The following is a 19,714-nucleotide window of genomic DNA, read 5'->3' on the forward strand; positions in this document are numbered from 1 at the left end:
CTAAACTCCTGTCTTGGATCCTTTTTCTTTCTTGGTCCTCTTGCCCTTGGGAATTTACATTGGGGCAAGCTGTAATGAAGGTCCAGGGCGATATTTGAGTGTGGACACTCTTGGCTGAGAGATGCAGAACTTCTCCCTAAAAGTCATCCAGGAGAAATTCCATTCTTTCAAGCTTCAGGTGCTACTGGGCCAGGTGATACATGCCAGAATCCCAGCACTGCAGAGGCAGAGAGAGGCAAGAGGATGGCTCCAGGGCTTTGTACAGAGACTGTCTCAAAACACCTAATAATAACAACAATAATTGCAATAGTAATATACTAAAAGGAACTCTTAGATCACATCACAGGTCGGATGTGTTTTATTGATTGCACGTTGGTTGTTTTCTCATTTTGAGCCCAAAGACTTCCTATCTATTTCTGGTTGCTGGTTTACCACCTTGGTGCTGTCCCTGCAGTGGCTTCTCCAATTGCTTCTGCTGAGGTGTATTGTGGCTCTGTGTTGATTAAAGAGCTTGTTCTGTCCCTTCAGAGCATAAGGTCTATACAGAAGGAAGCAGGGATGTATAGTAAGATTAAGCTGGACACCAAGAATTGCTCCTTTTAGAAACACAAAGTCGTAATTGCAGCTTGCATGTCTGTTTATTTTGTCCTTACCCATTGGGCCTGCTGGTTTTAGATGAATGGGGAAGAGGACGGTGGGCAGTGGTGATCATTTCATGGCTTATCCACCATTTCTGCCTCTTCTGCAAGAGGCAGTCACCAGGGTACAAGCTGCAGACATGCCACCATGCCATGTGGAGTCAGTGCTGTGTCAGTTCTTCCCTGGATACCTTGTTTCAGGTGGCTTGAACCGTATGGCTGGGCTTTCCACATAGGCACTTTGCTAGGTCTGGTTTGGTTTAGATAAAGGGAACTGAGGTTCTTCAGGGAGGTCTGGCCACAAATGGAGTTCTCTGTTGCTCCCACAGTGATGGGTCCCACCACCACAATGGTTCCAGCTGGGGAGCTTTGATGACGCCAGCACATCATGTACAGCGTGGAAGATCTCCTAATTTCTCATGGATACAAACCCTCACGAGACCTCTCAAGACCACGCAAGGATAATCCCGAGGGGTGCCAGCAAACTGGGACAAGGCCCCAAGCGGGCCATGGTCTGCTGAACGGATATGAGGATGACCCTACAGCCTTTGCTCACAATTGTACATCCCTGGGGAAGGGACTTGTGAGTGACTCAGAGAGCAGCCGCAGCACGCCGAGAGGCCACGGGGAGCGCCAAAGTGCTTCTGCTTCTAAAACTGCTGAGGCGGGGTAAGCTTCCGTGTTGACCCACCATTTCTCTTTGACTTAGGAGTTTGGTCTTGGCTTAGACGTAAGTAAACTCTTTCAACCCTATATTTGGCTTGGACCAGGGAGAGAGAGAGGGCTGAAAGACAAGAACACCTCTGTCCTTTGCCGTATTTAAGGTATTCCTGTAGCACATAGCTGGACTTGGCCATAGTAGGCCTTCACTAAACAGTAGTGAGTAAGCAGATACTATCACACTGAGCACTGCATTGTGATGCTGTGCCTCTCTTCTGCCCTCTAACGTGCCCAGCACTCCCATAGAAGGCATTTTAGAGCTTTGTAAAGCTCTCTTATGTCCAGCCACACATTCATAGTGCTGATGGGTTTTCTACTAACACATTTCAGTATCTTGTAGGTTTCAGAGAGTTAAAAAGGGCTATGTGCCCTGCCCCTTTTGACCATTCATATAATTCCATTCTTCTCTAACCTGCCTTGCCATTGCACACATGCTGACCTAGTGTGGATATAGCACCAAAACACAGCACACCTATGGATGTTTTCTTAGGACAGAAAAAGAGGGCAGGTTGGCCAAGTGGGCAGGGTGGTTATTGAAGAGGGAGTTGCAGCAGCTTGCCACAGGGCCAGCATGGGAGGGGAGCCATGAAACTCCCTTCCAAGAAGTTTCAGTGGAAGGAAACCTCAGTTGTCCGTGCATAAAATGTGTTTTTGTCTCTAATGTTGTGTCGGGACCAGGTAGAGTCTGGAGACTAAGAGTGCCGAGCACGTGATGTAGCAGGGTATAAGAAGCCAGAAAGAGATAACGGAACCTTCACAGGGAAGCAGGGTCTGTCTTTAAGAGGAACAAACAAACAGAAAGGGTGGGGAATTAAGGCTGATGGTCACAGGTCTCCTTCCCAGAGAAATCATCTTCCTTCTTGGTTGACAGCTTTCAAACAAACTTGGGAGGGATTTTGTTAGGATGGTCAGAGCTTTCAAAACCTTGGCTGGGCAGAAGCAAAGGAAGGAGAATCTTTTCTTTCCCAGTGTGGTAAAAGCAGGTTGATGTTACCAAAGCAGAGTTTCCACTGATGGGACCAGGTTCAGGAGGGAAATGCAGAATATGAACGAGTAGAAGATGCTCTTTACTAACCTTGTCTTCAAAACTCACACTTCTGTCTACTATTTCTTGGGCTTAACTCTTATCACCCTGGTTCCCTGGAAAACATGTCCACCATGAATTTTTGGAAGAGGGCTCTTTTGGACAAGTTGACTGAGGGTAAAGACAACCTTAATTGCCACCAGACAAACTTGAGCTTGATTTCTTCTTAACTTCTGCTCTTTCTAGTTTGTGCTGAGTATATCTCTATAGTGTAACTTGGATGACAAGGTCCCAAGGTTGTATCTTGTCTCCTGTTTCTTTTGTATTGCTTATAGAGCTTATTACGATACTGTGCACACAGCAGTTACTTAATATGTGCTAATGGATTGTGATGTATTCTTCTTAGCATTGTGACAACTTTGAGACCATACAACTGCTAGATGTTGTAGTACATACCTAAAGTCCCAGCTTCTTGGGAGGCAGAAGGGTTAAAGTTCGAGGCCAGCCCAGCCAAAAATGCAACAAAACCCTGTCTCAAAAACAAAAGGGTTATAAGTATAGCTCAAGTAGTAGAATGCTTGCCTAGCATGCACAAGACCTTGGATTCAATCCCCACCATTGGGGTGGGGAGGAGAGGGAGAGAGAGAGAACCAGAAGACCCAGTTCCTAATGAGGTAAAGTCAGTGGCCTGGAGTCTCTGCAAATGGGTTGTGTAGGTTATGTGGGGTTGTCCTCAGACTTGAAGGATCAGATCAGAGTGAGGTTTCAGAATGGGAGGCAGTAGAATTCCCTTTAGAATTCCATGTGGGCAATATGGCTCCCAGTCTCACCCACAGCTTGCTCAGGACTTTTCTTTCTGTGTGGTAGCAGGTTCCTTAGAAGCATCAACCTCCTGCCTAGCCTGTAGGTGGGTGGGCACAGTCGGATATGCAAACAGTCATTCTTTCTGTCATGAATAAGATGTTCAGATGAGTGACTAAGTGTGGCACTGGGACATTTTCCTGCAAGTGGACTGAGTTCTCAATAGGCCCAGCCGACTCTCTGTGTTTCTGAAGTTTACTGACTAACTCTGGAGATGGATAGCAGCTTTTGGATTGCACGTTCCCTTATAGGGCAGAAAGAAAAAAATCACACATAAATGCAAAAATCCAGGCCAGTGCCCATAGCCTTGAGACTTGCGTCTTACACAGCTGCAAGTCTTCCTAGGTTGACATGAAAGGCATTTTCTTTATTTAGTAGCCAACACAGACTGAAAATAGGAGTCAAAGTTTATGGAAAAGTAGTTATGGAGGGGAAGTATTTCCCTTAATCAAAAGTACTTTGGGAGGAAGTAAATAGGTGTCAAAAGTTAACAGCTTAAACAATGTTTAAAAAAAAATAAAAAGAAAGAAAGACAAACTAGCCACATGATGGCTAATGTGAATTCTGGATCTGGAATGAATGTGCTCTGCCAGCTCCTAGCCTTTGGTCACTTGACAAGCACAGCTGTGGTCTTGCTGCCCGTCCTGTCCTACACAGTGACCTCTGTTGGGCTGGTTTCCAGGTCTAGGGGGCACATGGGGCCCAGGATAGCCCTGTCCAACTCCAAGCCATCTGGGGACTGGGAAGAGTCATAGGCTTCTCTAATGCTGGCTCCCTGGTGGGTTGAGGTCTGACCTGGAGTGGGTCCCTACACCTAGGGCAGGTCCTCAGCATCCCACTAGCACCCTAGCAAAGGTGGAGATTAAGGTGGTTTAGAAGGTTACAGAGAGAGATCTTGTTTTATTCTGGCAGTTTGTGGAGACACAGTTCTATTGTAATAGTGTTTTATAGCTGAAAAATGTAAGTCCCCAAGAATGTTAGTGGCTTATCCAGGGCCATTCAGATTGACATGAAAGGGAACCCAGCTTAGCTACAAACTCTGGGCTGCCTGATGCCAGTGATTGCTACCCGCAATACCAGGCCTGGCCATTCTTCCTGTATGAGGCCAAATTCAGTTTGAAAGGGTCCTCAATTCTATGAGCTCCTCTTCAGCGGCCCTGTGATGGACTCTCTTATCACTTTCTTGTCCTCTACCCTCCCCTGGCAGGCATGGCTGTGTCCTTTCCTGTCTGGGGAGCTGTAGAAGGAATGCATGGTTCCATACCCACATTAGGTAATATATATGGTTTTGCTCATCTGTGGCCCTTGTTAAGGACTGCTTAAAATGCAAGGTAGTGTTGTCCATGACTTAGGGCTTGACTGGAATGTCAGCCACGGGCTTTTTAACTTGATTGCCAAATGTGCTGCTTACCTGTTTCTTCACTTGCTGAGAATGCTATACTCTGAGCTTTGTTGCCGGTTCAAGTGATACTGACATCCAAGATGGAAGAAGAGTGATGGTTCTGACATGCAGAGAGGTAAAGAATGTGCCAAATTGCTAAACGGCTGTCATGCTCTCATGGTAAAGACAGGAACCAAAGGTCAATACTCTTTTGTACACAGCCTATTCAAATTAATGAGTAGAGAAAACTCATTTTCCACAGCTACATGTTAATGTGTGGGACCCTCCTTCTTATGGCTGGAAAGTACAGAAGGTGGGCTCTAACCCCTAATGGTGTGACCCTCTCCTAGGGGCCTGCCCTGGCTTTGTTGCCCATACTGAGGACCCTGCTCTAGCATGCTCTACAGGCCACCTTCCTCAAACCCCACCAACCCGCCCTTCCTGAGGCCCTTCCTGTTACCAGAGTTCTAGTCACATGGGGTCACCTTGTGCACTCCCTCTCCAATCTGCCTCCTACTGGAAACTTCACTTCATCTGTCCCACTTCTTTGGGTTCCTTCCATGGAAATCACTCATTCCCATTAATTCTTCCAGTACTTTTCCTGGGCCTCCAGGATTGTCAGCTTTCTGAAAACTGATAACATGTCTCTGACTTGGCTAATTCCTTTTGCAGTTTTTTCAATTAGTAACCAATTAGTTAAATAAATTTGCTGACTCAGTCCTGGTCCTCTGATGTCTAGGTGTTTGTATACCTGCCATGTATTTCAGAATGCCTGGCTTACCTGGGACCAGCGGTAGAAAAGTTGTTCCAGTGACCTTGTGAGGCTAGCTGGGAATGGTCCCATATGAGGGGAAAAGTATTGGCCTCTTGGCTGGGCAGGCAAGGTACAGGGTCAATGGCTTCACCTTACATATCAACACTACAGGACAAGCAGGGAACAAGGGGAGGAGAAGGACACAGCCATTGGCCCAGAAGAACTTTTGGCAGAGTGTGTGGTTCTGAGTGGAAAAGTTTTCTTTCTTTGTGGATTCTCTGCATGCCAGAATTGGATCCACATGAATAAGAATGCAGGACTTGTTGTAAGGAGAGACCATCCTTGGGCAGGAAGTGCAACAAGAGAGCTGGACCACAGACATGGGAGTAACAAAGCTGGGTCCCCATCGGGTGTGGCAGTTGCTGTCTCTCTAGACAGTCTTAGGTGGGGGTGCATTCATTCACCTCAGACTCTCCTTGTCTGCTATCTGGATCTCTGTTCCTGTGCTTCTCCTCTGCTAGACAGTCCTCCCTTTACAATGGCTGCCTTCTAGAACCTTAGGCTTGGGTGACTTTTATTCTTTCTTGTCCCACTGCTACTACCACCTGTTCTGTCCATTTATAGTTTTGAAAAGAGTGGATGGGTTGGCAATGGGTGGGTGCTTCAGCCTTGGTGGAGGAGTGTGCTCTCCTACACTCATGGGAAGAAGGGAAGACCAGACGTGGTGCTGGAGTCTTACCCACATTGAAGACTTTGGATGAGGAGAGTTTCCAGGCCATGGAACCAATAATGGAACAACTCTGACGATGTGGCCGTTCCTCTGTTTAAGTCACTTCCCTCATGGAGAGCTGATGTGGATGCTAACCTACCCCTGAGCACTCTGTCAACACAATGTGCCAATGAAAGTGCTAGCAGGTATTGCATGAAAGTCACTTACATGGTACAGAAGAAACCCACAGGCCATGTCCAAAGCTTGCTGTCCACATGCATGCATGCACGTATACACGTGCATGTACACGAATTGAGATTAAGGGAAACGTGGAAGAGGGGAAAGCTGTGTATTGTCTGTACATAGAGAAAACTATGTGCTTCTAGTGCAGGCAACCATATCTGCATAACACTTAGTGCCCATTAAAATATGTGAAGACTGTTATCAGGCATTCACGGTTTCCTTAGTGTGTTTCCTGTAAAATAGTATAATCAGAGGAAGCTGTAAAATAATTTGACATAGCCGAGGTTTAAATCTCAAAGTCACACCATAACAGGCTTCTCTCTGCTTAGCCCCAGGAATTCTGGTAAAAAAAAAAAAAAAGAAAACGTCTGTTAGTTAACCATAAGAATAACTTGTAATTACCTCTGCCATCAGCGGCCATGGTGACTAATTAGAGACTTAGCAAACTGGGAGAGTCTCTGATGTGGTGGCTTGGGGCCCTCATCTTGGGAGGTTTTTATCAGATCAGTAAACATCCATTCTAGATGGTGCTACTGGATATGGTAAACAGTCCATTTTCAGGGGATTTTTAAGCTTCTTTCAAATCATATCCTGCTTAGAATGGTTTTCCAAAAAAAAGGAATGCTTCAAGTTTAACATCTGTTTCTTTGTATCTCTTTCTCTTTACAAAATTACAAACCAACACACACTATTTGTCTTTTAGCTTAAGTGTCAGGATTGCTGTCTTGGCTTCTTCCCTGAAGTGTGGATTCTTGAGCTGGCATGCTCCTGAGCTCACTTAGAGTCAGGCCTTCCGTTTACCCATCTTTGTGGATGCCTTTTCTCTGGGGCACTTTGTTCTTATTCAGAAGCAGCAAAACCTTCCAGAAGTGTCTGGGTCCTCATCCTCTGGCACATGCTCTCATATGGCTTTGCCATCACCGACCGACTTTTCCCAACAGGATGCGGGAAAAACACAGCAATGAGAAAGTATTTCCAGAGTTAGGGGAAGACTGCAGCAGCAACGCAGCTGAGACTGCATATGTCTTGGCAGCCATGACATCACCAAAAGGAGCCTTGTCCATGGGGATGTTCTTTAGCTAGAGAACTGGGTGAGTTTGGGGAGCTGGGAAATACCTGTGCAAGAGATGGCAGATGGTAAGAATGGGAGACACAAGCTTCATGCAACCCAAGTGAGTCTTTAGGTCCTGTTGCTCTGCTTCTAAGATGGTATCTGAGTTCTTGACGAAGAAGGAAGAGTCTAACCTGGAAATCTCATTGATGTGCTGCCATGTACCAGCTGTGGGGTCACAGGCTCATTAGGTGTCTTCCCTTAGGTGTGGTGACAAGAAAGAGTACAAGGGTCTTCTTCAGTGCCTCTCAAGCTCTCTGGTATATGCATCCTAGTGTCTGCCTTCCCCACTCCTTCGTACTCTGAGCTTAGCTTCCAAAGAATAGCAGGTCAGAGGCACAGAGAACACTCCATAAATACTTGTCGACGCAGTGAGTGATAACTGGAAGTGAGGGTGGAGGTAGAAATGTGAGAGGAAGTGAGAAGCTAGAGTGGGTTTTTTTAATGTCTACAGTTGGCACTGAATGGACTATGCTAGTAAAAATAGTTTATCTTGGTAAGAATCTGTTACATCCTTATTAAAAATGGTCTGACTACTTTTTAGATTTACATGAGAACAAATGGATGGGAGCTTGCTCTTCCTGTTTTGTTTTTAACAAACCAAATATTGGTCTGTTTTTCATTGTCATTGAGGGAAAGGGTGCAGCTTCTTTCTTAGAGACCAGCCATGCCTGGGAGGAGCAGCATCTTGTTATGACAGTCAATAGGATCATCACTTCCTATTATTGTGAAGGCCTATGAATTAAAATTTAGGAAAAAACAATGCTAATCTCAAATAATCATCACATCAGTACAACAACTCTTCTCTTTCCCATGTGCTCACCTGTACCTCCTTCCCCAAAATGCAAGAAAAAAGGTTCAGCATTACCTGTCCACTGAGACCTTATTGCAGTTGAGCGAATAATAGCAACAGTAGCTAAAAAAATTTAAAAAAAACAAGTTTGAATGTGTTAGATGCTTTGGTAAATGCTTTAAGTATATTATCTCATTTACTTCCTCCCAACAAACTCCAAAAAGCAGGATTATTTCTATCTCCTCCATACACGTGAGGCATCAGAGGAAGAGAGGTTAGGATGTCACAGAAGGCACATGGTCAGAAAGTGTGGTGTTGGCATTTAATCCTGCACCAGGGCAGAGGCTCTCACACTCCCACAATGTTGCTGCACTCTTCCCTGTTGGTGTCTAGCATTCTCCACTGAGTACAGTGCAGTGCACAGCCAGTGACATCCATCCAACACATCCCACCCACCACGTCTCCATATTGTTATTTTTCTTTTCCTTCCATGCAGATCTTGGTTCCTTCTTTCATTTGCGTTCCTACCCTCTCTACTGCTTCTCTTTTCTTGTGCTCTGTGAGTACATCTATCAGGTGGTCCCTGTGAATGAGAGCTTCAGATGTACCTGCTTCAGGGCTGGGGTTGTGGCTCAGTGGTAGAGAGCTTGACTAGCATATGCCCAAGGCCCTGGGTTCCATCCCCAGCATTGAAAAGGGAAGAAGGAAAAGAAGTCCTCCTTCAGTGAGTGGTTTTCCTAGTCCATGATTTTATTACATACAAAAAAGGTTGAGTATCTCTTATCCAAAATTCTTGGGACCAGCAGAGTTTCAGATTTCAGAATTTTTTTTTTTTTTTGGTTGGAGCTGGTGGTGGGGTTGGGGGTAGGGGTGGGGGTAGGAGGAATATTTGCTTAGGCTTTACTGGCTGCATGCCCTGAATCCAAAAATCCAAAGTTTGCTCCAAAAGCTTCAGACTCTGGAGCATTTTGGATTTTCAGATTAGAGATGTTGTCCTGTAATATTAGAATTATCATCACAGTTTCTAAGATGTTCAATCTTTCATAGCAGCACCCACAGTAAATTCACTAATTGATTAAAAAAAAGCAAGCAGCAATTCCAAACACCTGTCCCTGAGGTCATGCCTCATGAATGCAGTCTGTGGTTCACCTTGCACATCCAAATGGTCTTTACTAGACATTACAAAATCAAAAGTCTGTGACAGCCCTGGCACAAAGATGATGCATGAAACTGTTGGTACCCACAAAGGAGCGATTCGGGTTCATTTCCTGCCATCAGTTTTTTAAAAATGTTTTTAAAACATTATGGCTCTGTGTCATAGCAAGTTGGTACTGCTGCAGGGATGGCTTCCAAATGCCTCTTTTCCCATTCTGAGCTCATCTTTGTAGAGCCTAGAGCCATGCTCAGGCATCCAGACCTGTGATGTTAAGTAACTGTTCTTTGGGTACTATCAGCAGTTGTTTTTCCAAGATACACCCCACTTAGTTACCACTGGGCACAATGACAACCTTTGTGCCTTTACGTTAGTTTCCTATGCCCCTCATCCAGGTGTCTAAACTGTGCATCTTTTAAATGTCCAAAAACATATTTTGCTTTTTCTTCCAGACCCATTATTAAGTTTGTGTATCTAAAAAAAGAAAAACAAGAAATAGCATCCTGAAATAGTCTGCAGGTACACTATTTGTCATCTGCAGTCATTTATTGTGACATTAGAGAAAGCAGGCATAACAGTATTAGCAGTCTGCACAGACATTTGTGGATTCTCTAGTTATAACTGTCCGAGTGCAACCTACCATTCTTGTTCCAAGTGCGCTGGCTGAATGGTGATACTGCTCCACTATGTTTTCTGAGCAGCTCTATCCTGTCTGACTGATCTTTAATTCATGCTAACCTTTACACTTCAGTCTTAATCTTTTTCTGACCTCTTATTTCCCTTTTCCAAAATTAGCCTGTTTGCTCTCCTGTGTCAGAGTGTTATTTGCACAGGATTATATATTGAATAGCCCTAATGTTTTGGGCCTGCCGAGAAATGGAATTGCAGGCTTCTGGTTGACCCAATCAGAGGAGCTTGTTAAGCACTTAACACTGAGGCTGGTGAATTTGAGTCACTCTAAAAAGATGCCCACAATGCCTTCTGCCATGGCAGGGGACAGAAGAAAGCTGCTCCTGGGACAAGTGTGCAGTGCCTCAAATGCTACTGTTATGCTCAGCTTGTCCAGTTATTTATGAATGACTGACCCTCTGGAAGGAGGGCAGCTTTTTACAGAATAGGTTGAGGCAAAATGTGCAGTCACCTGCTGGTCCATAGTATGAACGCCATCACAGTGTGAAGGAGGGGACTGCAGATATGGGGACCAGGAAATGCATGACTAGTGGGACCTCCCCACCTCCTCCCTGACCTCCACATTGAAGGATGACTGACCTAACTTGGGCTGCCCACAGGAGGACCAGGTTCAAGATTTGGTTCATGGAGGAAGGAGGGCTAACTGCAATGCCTATGTTTCACTTCCCACAGAGGACCACTTTCCCCCTTCTTCCATTCAATCTGGCAGCAACAAGTCTCTGCTCAATTTCTTATTAAATCGTGCATTTATCCTGGGCCCTAGGCTGCTGGGCACAGCTCTAGCCTGTAGCATGCCCAGGTATACCTTATCTACTGAGAGGATAGTCTTAGAGAGTGTGAAACACTGGTTAAAGTCATCTCAAATATTGCCATTTTAAGTATGAGACCTTTACATTTTAAAAAGAGTGGGGCTATGAATAGCTCAGTGGTAGAATGTTTGCCTAGAATGTGCAAGGACCTTCCCAATATTCACTTGCAAAAATAAAATAATACAGTAAATACAAAAGACAGTATTTTATCTTTGGTTGAAAATGAGTCATGTGAACTAACAGAAATTCCTGCTAATTTTTCTCTTACTTACCCCATTTAGTGAGTAGATTTGCTAATTTCCCTTCGACACGTTTTTCACATGTTCTTTCTTATTCTAAATATTTTTGAGGAAGTTTCTTTGTTAGTTATTTTGTTGGCCTCATCACTTGTTATCACATACAGAGCTGTTAGCAAGTCTAGCTCCTGCCTTATCTCCATCCTACTCTCCAGGGAATTCTGTATAAAGACCCTGCTGGTCCCACTGAACCTGTAACACAGTTGATGTAGCCTCTCACCTTCCACTTTGCTGCCTTATCTTTTCCCATCCTGCATCAATGTACTCAGTGTGTTTATGTGAGGAGCCTTGTTGTTAATGTTTTCTACATATAAATCTGTAGCTTTTCTTTTTTTTTTGGTAGTGCTGGGGTTTGTACTTAGGGCCTTCAACTTGCCAGGCAGGTGCTGAGGTAGCGTAGCATTTTATATTGCAAGGGACACCATGTATCAAAGCTAGTAGAAGAGCTGCATGGGATAACTTGTATGAAAGAGACATTTACCACGACTCTTACCATACAGGGGTCCACTTATGCCTGTCAGGGCCTGGCTTAGATTAGGTACAAAATAGATATTTGTTAAATAATTGCTTTGTAGTGTTCTATGTCATATGGACTATGTTTTCAAATAGATTATTTCAAATTTCCCAAACGATTTATATTTTCCTTAAATTGGGACTTTGGTATATTATGAAAATAGTAAGCTAAACCCAGAATGCTTAGCCATTTTAACTACTTTTGGCAAAGTGAAGGTGACAACATTTTTGTGTGGAACAGAAAACCAACCACATTATGTCTGTAGGAAGTCACAGTCTGTTTATATTCTTGCCCTAATTACATTGTTTTATCCATCTTCATGGCACATATATGCACCAATAGCACCTTAGGATTTCAGTCACATCTCTCAGCACAATACACACTCACCATGAAATGAGGGAGCATCAGTGGATAAAGTGAGCTAGAGCCACAATGCCACTTACTCCATAAGGTTGGGCACTCCAGAAAATGCTTTTACAAATGAGGGATAAGAAGGGTGCTAAATAAAGACCTGTGGTATATAAAGCCTGCTTGTTGTCAGCTTAAGAACAGAGGTAAGGAAATGGATCATTTCTGATGCAAGGAATCAACCACACACTTCCCTGGGATTCCTTTTGCTTCTCCCAGTTGAGTGTATGACAATTGCAGTATCCTGTTAACTTGCAAATATTGTTGTCCTTGAACTTTGTGTGGAGTCTGATACCTGACAGCCAGGAGGTACTGAGCACTTACAAGTGGATTGATCATCTTCTACGTGTCTCTTCACACACTCAGTCATGCAGGGTCCCTAAGGGAAGGGCCACAGCTTCCAAAGCTGCAAGGCTGGCTCACTCACCTGGGCAGATGGGTCTGCAAAACAGCTAGTGGTAATGGCTTCCAAAATGATAAGTCCTTGTAGAACCCAGCTAATCAGTGTTCTGCCAACCATTCAAAACTCAAAGTGTTGAAAACCCGACTTTGATGGCTACAAAGAGATTGTGACCTGCTCCCATGCCCAGTGTTGACCACCTGCATGGTATGTGAGTAGTAAGCACAGGGGCACTGAGGCTGCTCGGTGGCACAAGCTTTACCTCAAAATGATTTAAAATATTTCTACCCATAACTAAGCTTGGCACTAAGTGGCTGCTTACCAAGTGATTTGGAATCTACCCTTGCCTTTGAAGGCAAAGAAGTAGCTGCAAAATAAGAACAGTAATGATACAATTTTTTACTAGGGGCTCCTTCAGACCAGCTCTCTTCACCTGTGTGTTGGGAATGGTTCCCTTTCAGCCTAGTTCATTCCCTGCCCTTCCATGCAGCCCTCACTGTCATTGCTGTGCTGTATTTCCAGCTGAAAAGTGGTCTGTGTTGTAGAAATATTTGTTTTTGAGACTGTGTCACTATGTAGCAAGGTCAGCCAAGACTCACTATGTAGCTCATTCTATCCTTGAACTCATAGTCCTCCTCTTCAACCTCCTAAGTGTTAGGATTATAGGACTGTACCACCGTGCTTGGCTCTGGGATGTAGAAATAATTTGAAACCACAAAATGTGGTATATGACACTTAAGAACACGAAAAATCTGACCTTGCCAGTAATCAAAGAAATGCTAATTAAATAATGTTATTTTTACTAATCTAATAAGGAAAAAATAATTGTAAGTCGGGGTAAGATGGTCCAGCAAGACCAGCTATCCTCTACTTATGAGGTAGGATTATAAATGGGAATGGCTTATCTAAGGTAACTTGACAATATGCCCCACGATCTACTCATTCGTTTTCTAAGAGTTTATTGTAAATAATCTTTGACCTTTATTAAGTGTGGACAGTAGCATTTCTCAAAATGTGTTAGAACACCATGGCACAGTATTTCACACCTATAATTCCAGCATGTGTATTTTTGTAAAGGCTCCTAAGAAAAATCTAATGTGCAGCAAAGTAATCCCTCCCCTACCAACTCATAGTCAGCACTACCAGTATTTCCCAGATCACCCAGATAAGAATCCCCTGGATACTTGTTAAAAATATAGATGCCTGGGCCAGACCTAGGCCTACCGAATTTCAACTTTCACAGAGAGAGACTTGGTATTGTGCATACAGTCATGTGTCACTTAATGACAGGGTGATATTCTGAGAGATGCATCATTAGGTGGTTTTGTCATTGTGTAAATCTAGGTGGTACAGGTCAATCATTGGACATGGCCTCTGGATGCAATCAGGAGACAGGAAGAGAACAAAATGCATGTGGCTGCTGCCATCATAATGTAGCCCACTGCTTCCCAATAAACTTTTTTATAAAAAATAAACACAGATCATTAGTAGCATAAGTCATTCATTATCATCAAGTATGTGTGTACATAGTTGCCTGTGTAATGCTTGCATATGAGTGGCGGGGTGGTAGGGGTGCTTACTCCAGCATCACCCCAAACGTGAGTAAAGCATTGCTCCATAATGTTGCAATAGCTACAATGTCAGGAGGTGGTAGGACTTCTTCAGCTTCATTGTAATCTTACAGGGAACAAATGAAATGTCACTATGCATGTGTGACTGTTTAACCTGCCCCCACCCCCACCCCCTGGGTTATTCTCACCATCAAAGCAGTGTGGGAACTACCCCAGCTGTGGTTTTTCCCTGCTGCACACTGGGAACACTTGAAGGGAACCAGGAAGAATTCTGATACCTGATCACTTGTGATGTCCCAGATTCTGTCTCTAACATCTGTGTTCCTCTGTTTGTTTTATAGGTTTTACAGTCAACCCACCTTACCATGGTTCTCACAGCCCCAGATCAGAACCGACCACACCCACAGGAGAAGAGGACAGGAGGTCACTAGCTTGCTGGGTCTGAGGGACCGGGAAGACGTGGAGGTCAGAGGAATGGCTCAAGCCCACAGTCTGCCCGTCCACATGAGGGAGGGTCCATGGGAAGTTGGAGGAAGGACAGAGCATGTGATGAAGAAGGCAGTTTGGGAAGAAGAGCTGAGGATGTCAGGTCCTGCCAAGTGGCACAACGTAAACCTTGAAAGCTGGAACCAGTCAAGGAAATTAGGGAGACAGATGTCTGAGGGTGATGGAAAGAGACTGTTTCAAGATCTATACCCATTTGTTCAAGGAGAGAATTTACTGATTTCTCAGAACAAAAAGAAATCCCGGTCGTTGCCTCGAGTTCTTTCCCCTGAAAGCCTGGCTTGCATGGAAATTCCCATTCCTTTAAATGATGGCCATTTACCAGGTGTCCCTAAAATGCCACTATATCCTGCAAATTGTGCACCATATGTGGAAGCCACAAGGAACCCTGAGAAGGCTGCATTTCCCTGGCCGAAGTTCGGGAGACCTGTCAAGCCTCCTTCTTATGGCTCTCACCATCCGTCCAGGGGAGGGGAAAATAGTGACTTTCAGGACAGCCAGCACACAGACCGACAAGGGTCCTATCTGACAAAAAGTAATGACTCCAGGCATGAGCGTGTAGTGTCAGACTCTGGCTTGGAGCCTCCAGTTTATGTGCCTCCACCCTCATACAGGTCGCCCCCCCAGCACATCCCAAACCCCTACCTGGAAGATCCAGTGCCCAGACATGTGAGTGGCAACCATAGTCAGCAGCAGCACCTGACTGAGGAGGTGGAATCAGGGTGTCCACTTCCTTCTGGCCCAGTTGGAACTGGGAACGAATACACTGCAAGCCTACTATCTCCTCAAGGGGCTCCCCGATACTCCCACCCCATCACTGCCTATGAAGGCTCTGTTCAGTACATCCCCTTTGATGATCCTCGGATACGACACATTAAACTAGCTCAGCCCCCAGGGTTCTGTGAAGAAACGAAGCATGATGACAGGCCATATAATTCTTCTCCTGTCACTGCCCAAGAGTCAGCTCATGGGAAAATGAGACTTGATGATGCCCTTCGACATCCACAGGGCCTGATACCCACATCAGGTGCCGAGCAGGGCCTGGCTTCTGCTGACCCCAGTCCTCGGTGGCTTTGGAGCCAGCTCCCCACAGACGGAGAAAATGGAGTCTTCCTTGACCAAAGAGACCACTGTGTCATGAGAGGACCACAGGCTGACAGGAGAGGTGACCAGCACGGACACCCAGGGGCCCAAGCTCCCTCCCCACACCCACAGGGCCAGAGTACCTGTGAAAGCCAAACAAAGCTCAGAAAGTTTGAAACTGGGATTCAGACCAAGAAAAGTTCCAAGAAAAAAGTGAATGAGACCATATTTTGTTTGGTTTCCATCCCAGTTAAGTCAGAAGCACATCTGCCAGGTATAGATAGGAATAACAATGACCTAAAACCGAGTGGTGCAAGAAAGCCTGGGCTTGATAAGGGCATAGCTCTGCAAGAACAAAGTCTGTTGAGCATGTCTTCCACTGACCTGGAGCTGCAGGCTCTCACAGGAAACATGGCATTCCCAAAACAAGATCTGGGGGAACCGGAGGAAGACAAGCAAACAAATGACCTCAGATTCACCCACCTTGCAAAACACAGAGAACTCAAGTATTCTGGCTCGTGGCCAGGCCACCTGTATAGGGACCAGCAAACCCAAACCAGTTTCCCTGAAGAATCCAAAAGCCCGCAACACCTCCCGGCTGCAAAGCCAGAAGGGCCCAGGAACGTAGCACTGACCCCAAAATGTTTAGACCCCACTGCCTCTGAAGCTCCCCTCCACCCAACATTAGCAGACAGTGACCAAACACAGAAGCCAGAAGCTCCTAACCTCAGGGGTCAAATGTCCCTCAGCCCATCCAGCAATAGCGCTTTTTCTAGGACTTCCTCATCTAGAAATCAGGCATCTGTACCAAAAGCGGGCTCAGGTCAGCCCTGCCTAGATGGGGACCACTCTCCACCCAAGCCGGCGGTGGTGAAAGGAGAGCCTACAGCTGGGCCATGCAATAGCAAACAACTATTTGGTCAGTTTCTCCTGAAACCGGTTAGTTGTCGGCCCTGGGATCTGATAAGCCAGTTAGAAAGTTTCAACAAGGAGCTTCAAGAAGAGGAAGAAAGCCATAATAGTAGCAGCAGTAGCAGCAGCAGCAGCAGCAGCAGCAGTGAGGATAGTGAGACAGATCAGCAGCCTGAAGACTGGGCTGACTGTAGACCAAGGCCCCGGGGCTACCATGAAAGCAGCCAGGAAAGGAGAACCGAGCAGCAGCCAAGGGTGTCAGCGCCAGAGGACCCTGGGTTTCAGGTGGGAAGAGTTAAAAGTAAGTCTGAGAGCTGGAGTGAGGAGCCAAAGCCTTGCCAGCATGATGGTCCTCTGTCCCCTGGTGCCTCGCAGGTGAAAGACAGCAGAGGTGACCCCTTCCAGTGGGTAACTGAAAGTGTGATGGCAGAGCAGCAGCAGCGGAAGCAGGAGGTTGTGAATGGGATGTATGAGCTAGTGGTCAGTCCAGGTCCTGTGAAAAGAACCATGGCCACAAAACCAGCAACTCCATCCTCTCTGGCTGAACCAAGGGAGCCCCTGGAAAGCTGGGAATTCACTGAACTCACAAAAGCTTTAGGCTCTGTGCCACTGAGCAGAGTGGTCCCTCTGGAGGTGGATAGTGGTGAAGAGATGGGCACAGTGGTCGCACTGTCGCTTACTAACAAAACCCGAGGCCTCTCAGCACCAGACCTGCGCTCTGTGGGGCTCACAACAGGACACAAGCAGAATGTCACTGAGCTCGAGGAGGCTTTGGGAGGAAGGAATGCAATGGAAATCCCCCCAAGCGAGTCCCTGCAGGCGAGGGCCGAGAGGATCCTGGGCATTGAGGTGGCTGTGGAGTCCCTCCTGCCGGGTGCCAAGAAAGCAGGACAGAGCCAACCACCTGAGCCTGATGCAAATGCCTGCAGCCCTGAGTCACTCATGGAACAGTCACTGCCTAGCCCAGAACCATCAGGTATTCCCCTAGTGACCACTGATGCCTTCTATAGCAGGAGAAAGTGCGGCTGGACCCAAAGCCCCCTGTTTGTAGGGGAAAGGGCACCCCAGACTTCTGAGCCCTCAGATGTGGATAGGGTCCCTGCCGAGCAAGCTACGAGCCCTGAGCCTCAGCCCAGACCCAGAGAGGCCAGGTCCTTTGAGGAAAAGGATGTGGGGGCAAAGCCACCCTTCAGGTCCACTTTATTCCATTTTATAGAAAGGACCTCAAGTGTGGCAGGCTCAGAAAAAAGGTTCCGAAGCCCTTCCAAAGTGATTGAGAGTTTACAAGAGAGGCTGGCAGCCCCTCCGAGGAGGGCGGACTCTGACCGCGTGATGAGAATGAAGGAGGTGAGCTCTGTGTCTCGGATGAGGTGTCTGAGCTCCAGGAACACAGACTCCAAGGAGGAAGGTGAGGACCGGAAGGCTGTGAGAGGCCAGGCCTGGCCCCCAGGAGGCCCTGTGTCTCTGAGCAGTGGTGATCCTCCCTGGAGAGTGGGACATTCACCCTCCATATCCAAGGGCTTCACCTTTCGAGAAGAAAACAGGCATCCTGCAGCACAAAGGGAGAAGAACTGGGATCCAGATTTCTGGTGCCCAGGTAAGCAGTTAGGGCAGAAGGCACATGCTTGCTATTTGTAATCCTAAATTCATTTTAAAAATAGATTGGTGGATAATACAGCTCTGCCTATTTGGAAGAGAGTAAGTTGACTCTGAACTGTTTTTATCAAAAGATTCATTTTTGCCAGGTATGGTGGTGCACACTTGTAATCCCAGTACTTGGGAGGCTGAAGCAGGAGGAAGGTGAGTTTGAGACCAGCCTAGGCTACATAATGAGACCTTGTTTCAAAAAAAGAAATAAATAATAAATATCAAACACAGAAAAAGATTCTTCATTTCTAAAGAGCTATCCAGAAGCTTTCTTTAAAAACCAAGATTTTTTCCCATATTCTATAATATCTTCATAGAAGTCATCTATGTAAACAACTGTGTAAAATTATCAACCTAAACAGGGCTTTTACTCTGAAGAGGTGATCATTACAATAAAGCATTTCAGCATGGTTGCCAGCAGGCTGTTAAATCTTGTTGGCGATCCTCGCTTAGGTACTTTGATTTCATTTCACTTTCTTTAATTTTCCCTTTCAACCCTGCCCCCAATTTTTTCTGCTTTCACTATCAACACCATTTATGAAACATTCAAAGATTTAGTAGACTAAATTAACAGTTTTCCCTTTCAAACCCTGCCCAGTCTGCCCACTGTCTTAATCCATTTTCTGTTGCTATCACTGAATATCTGAGGCTGGATAGTTTATAAGAAAGAGAGGTTTGTTTAGTTCTCATCTGAAGGCTGAGAAGTTCGAGACTGCGCAGCCACATCTGGTGAGGGCCTCGTGCTGCTTCATCACATGATGGAAAAGACCAGAAGGCCAAGCACCTGTGGGAGAGATCCAGGGGTGGCGCTCTGGGATAACTGACACACTCTCAGGAACTGCTGCATCCTGGGTGCTAAGTACTGGAGAACTGCCCCTCCTGAGCCAAGTCCTCCCCCTACCATCTTCCCAAGCTGCCCCAACAGGGTTCCGCTCGCTTCCAACCCTGCTTTTTTTTTCTTTTTTTTTTTTTCATTTTTCTTTTATTATTCATATGTGCATACAAGGCTTGGTTTATTTCTCCCCCCTGCCCCCACCCCCTCCCTTACCACCCACTCCACCCCCTCCCGCTCCCCCCCTCAATACCCAGCAGAAACTATTTTGCCCTTATCTCTAATTTTGTTGAAGAGAGAGTATAAGCAATAATAGGAAGGAACAAGGGGTTTTGCTGGTTGAGATAAGGATAGCTATACAGGGCATTGACTCACATTGATTTCCTGTGCGTGGGTGTTACCTTCTAGGTTAATTCTTTTTAATCTAACCTTTTCTCTAGTTCCTGGTCTCCTTTTCCTATTGGCCTCAGTTGCTTTAAGGTATCTGCTTTAGTTTCTCTGCATTAAGGGCAACAAATACTAGCTAGTTTTTTAGGTGTCTTACCTATCCTCACCCCTCCCTTGTGTGCTCTCTGTGTATAGTTTCTTTTTTTTTTTTTTTAGTGGTACTGGGGTTTGAACTTCACCTTAAGCCACTCCATAAAACCTATTTTTGTGAAGA

General features: G+C 45.7%; 1 protein-coding gene across 7 annotated transcripts in view; it reads left to right on the top strand.

Moving 5' to 3' along the window:
- LOC141417487 (junctional cadherin 5-associated protein-like) overlaps positions 1–19,714 on the top strand; it is a 208,259-nt gene that overhangs the window by 13,226 nt on the left and 175,319 nt on the right. For all 7 annotated transcript variants that reach the window (XR_012442064.1, XR_012442063.1, XR_012442066.1 and 4 more), the window contains exons 2-3: positions 968–1,307; positions 14,417–18,171. Coding sequence is in view for 3 of the 7 variants with exons in the window: in XM_074056391.1 (XP_073912492.1) it covers positions 1,027–1,307; positions 14,417–18,171 (4,036 nt within the window). In the remaining 4 variants the exon portion in view is untranslated. The remainder of the gene's footprint in view (positions 1–967; positions 1,308–14,416; positions 18,172–19,714) is intronic.

The sequence above is a fragment of the Castor canadensis genome, chromosome 15 (genome assembly GCF_047511655.1).
Source record: "Castor canadensis chromosome 15, mCasCan1.hap1v2, whole genome shotgun sequence".
Taxonomy (NCBI): Eukaryota; Metazoa; Chordata; class Mammalia; order Rodentia; family Castoridae; genus Castor; species Castor canadensis.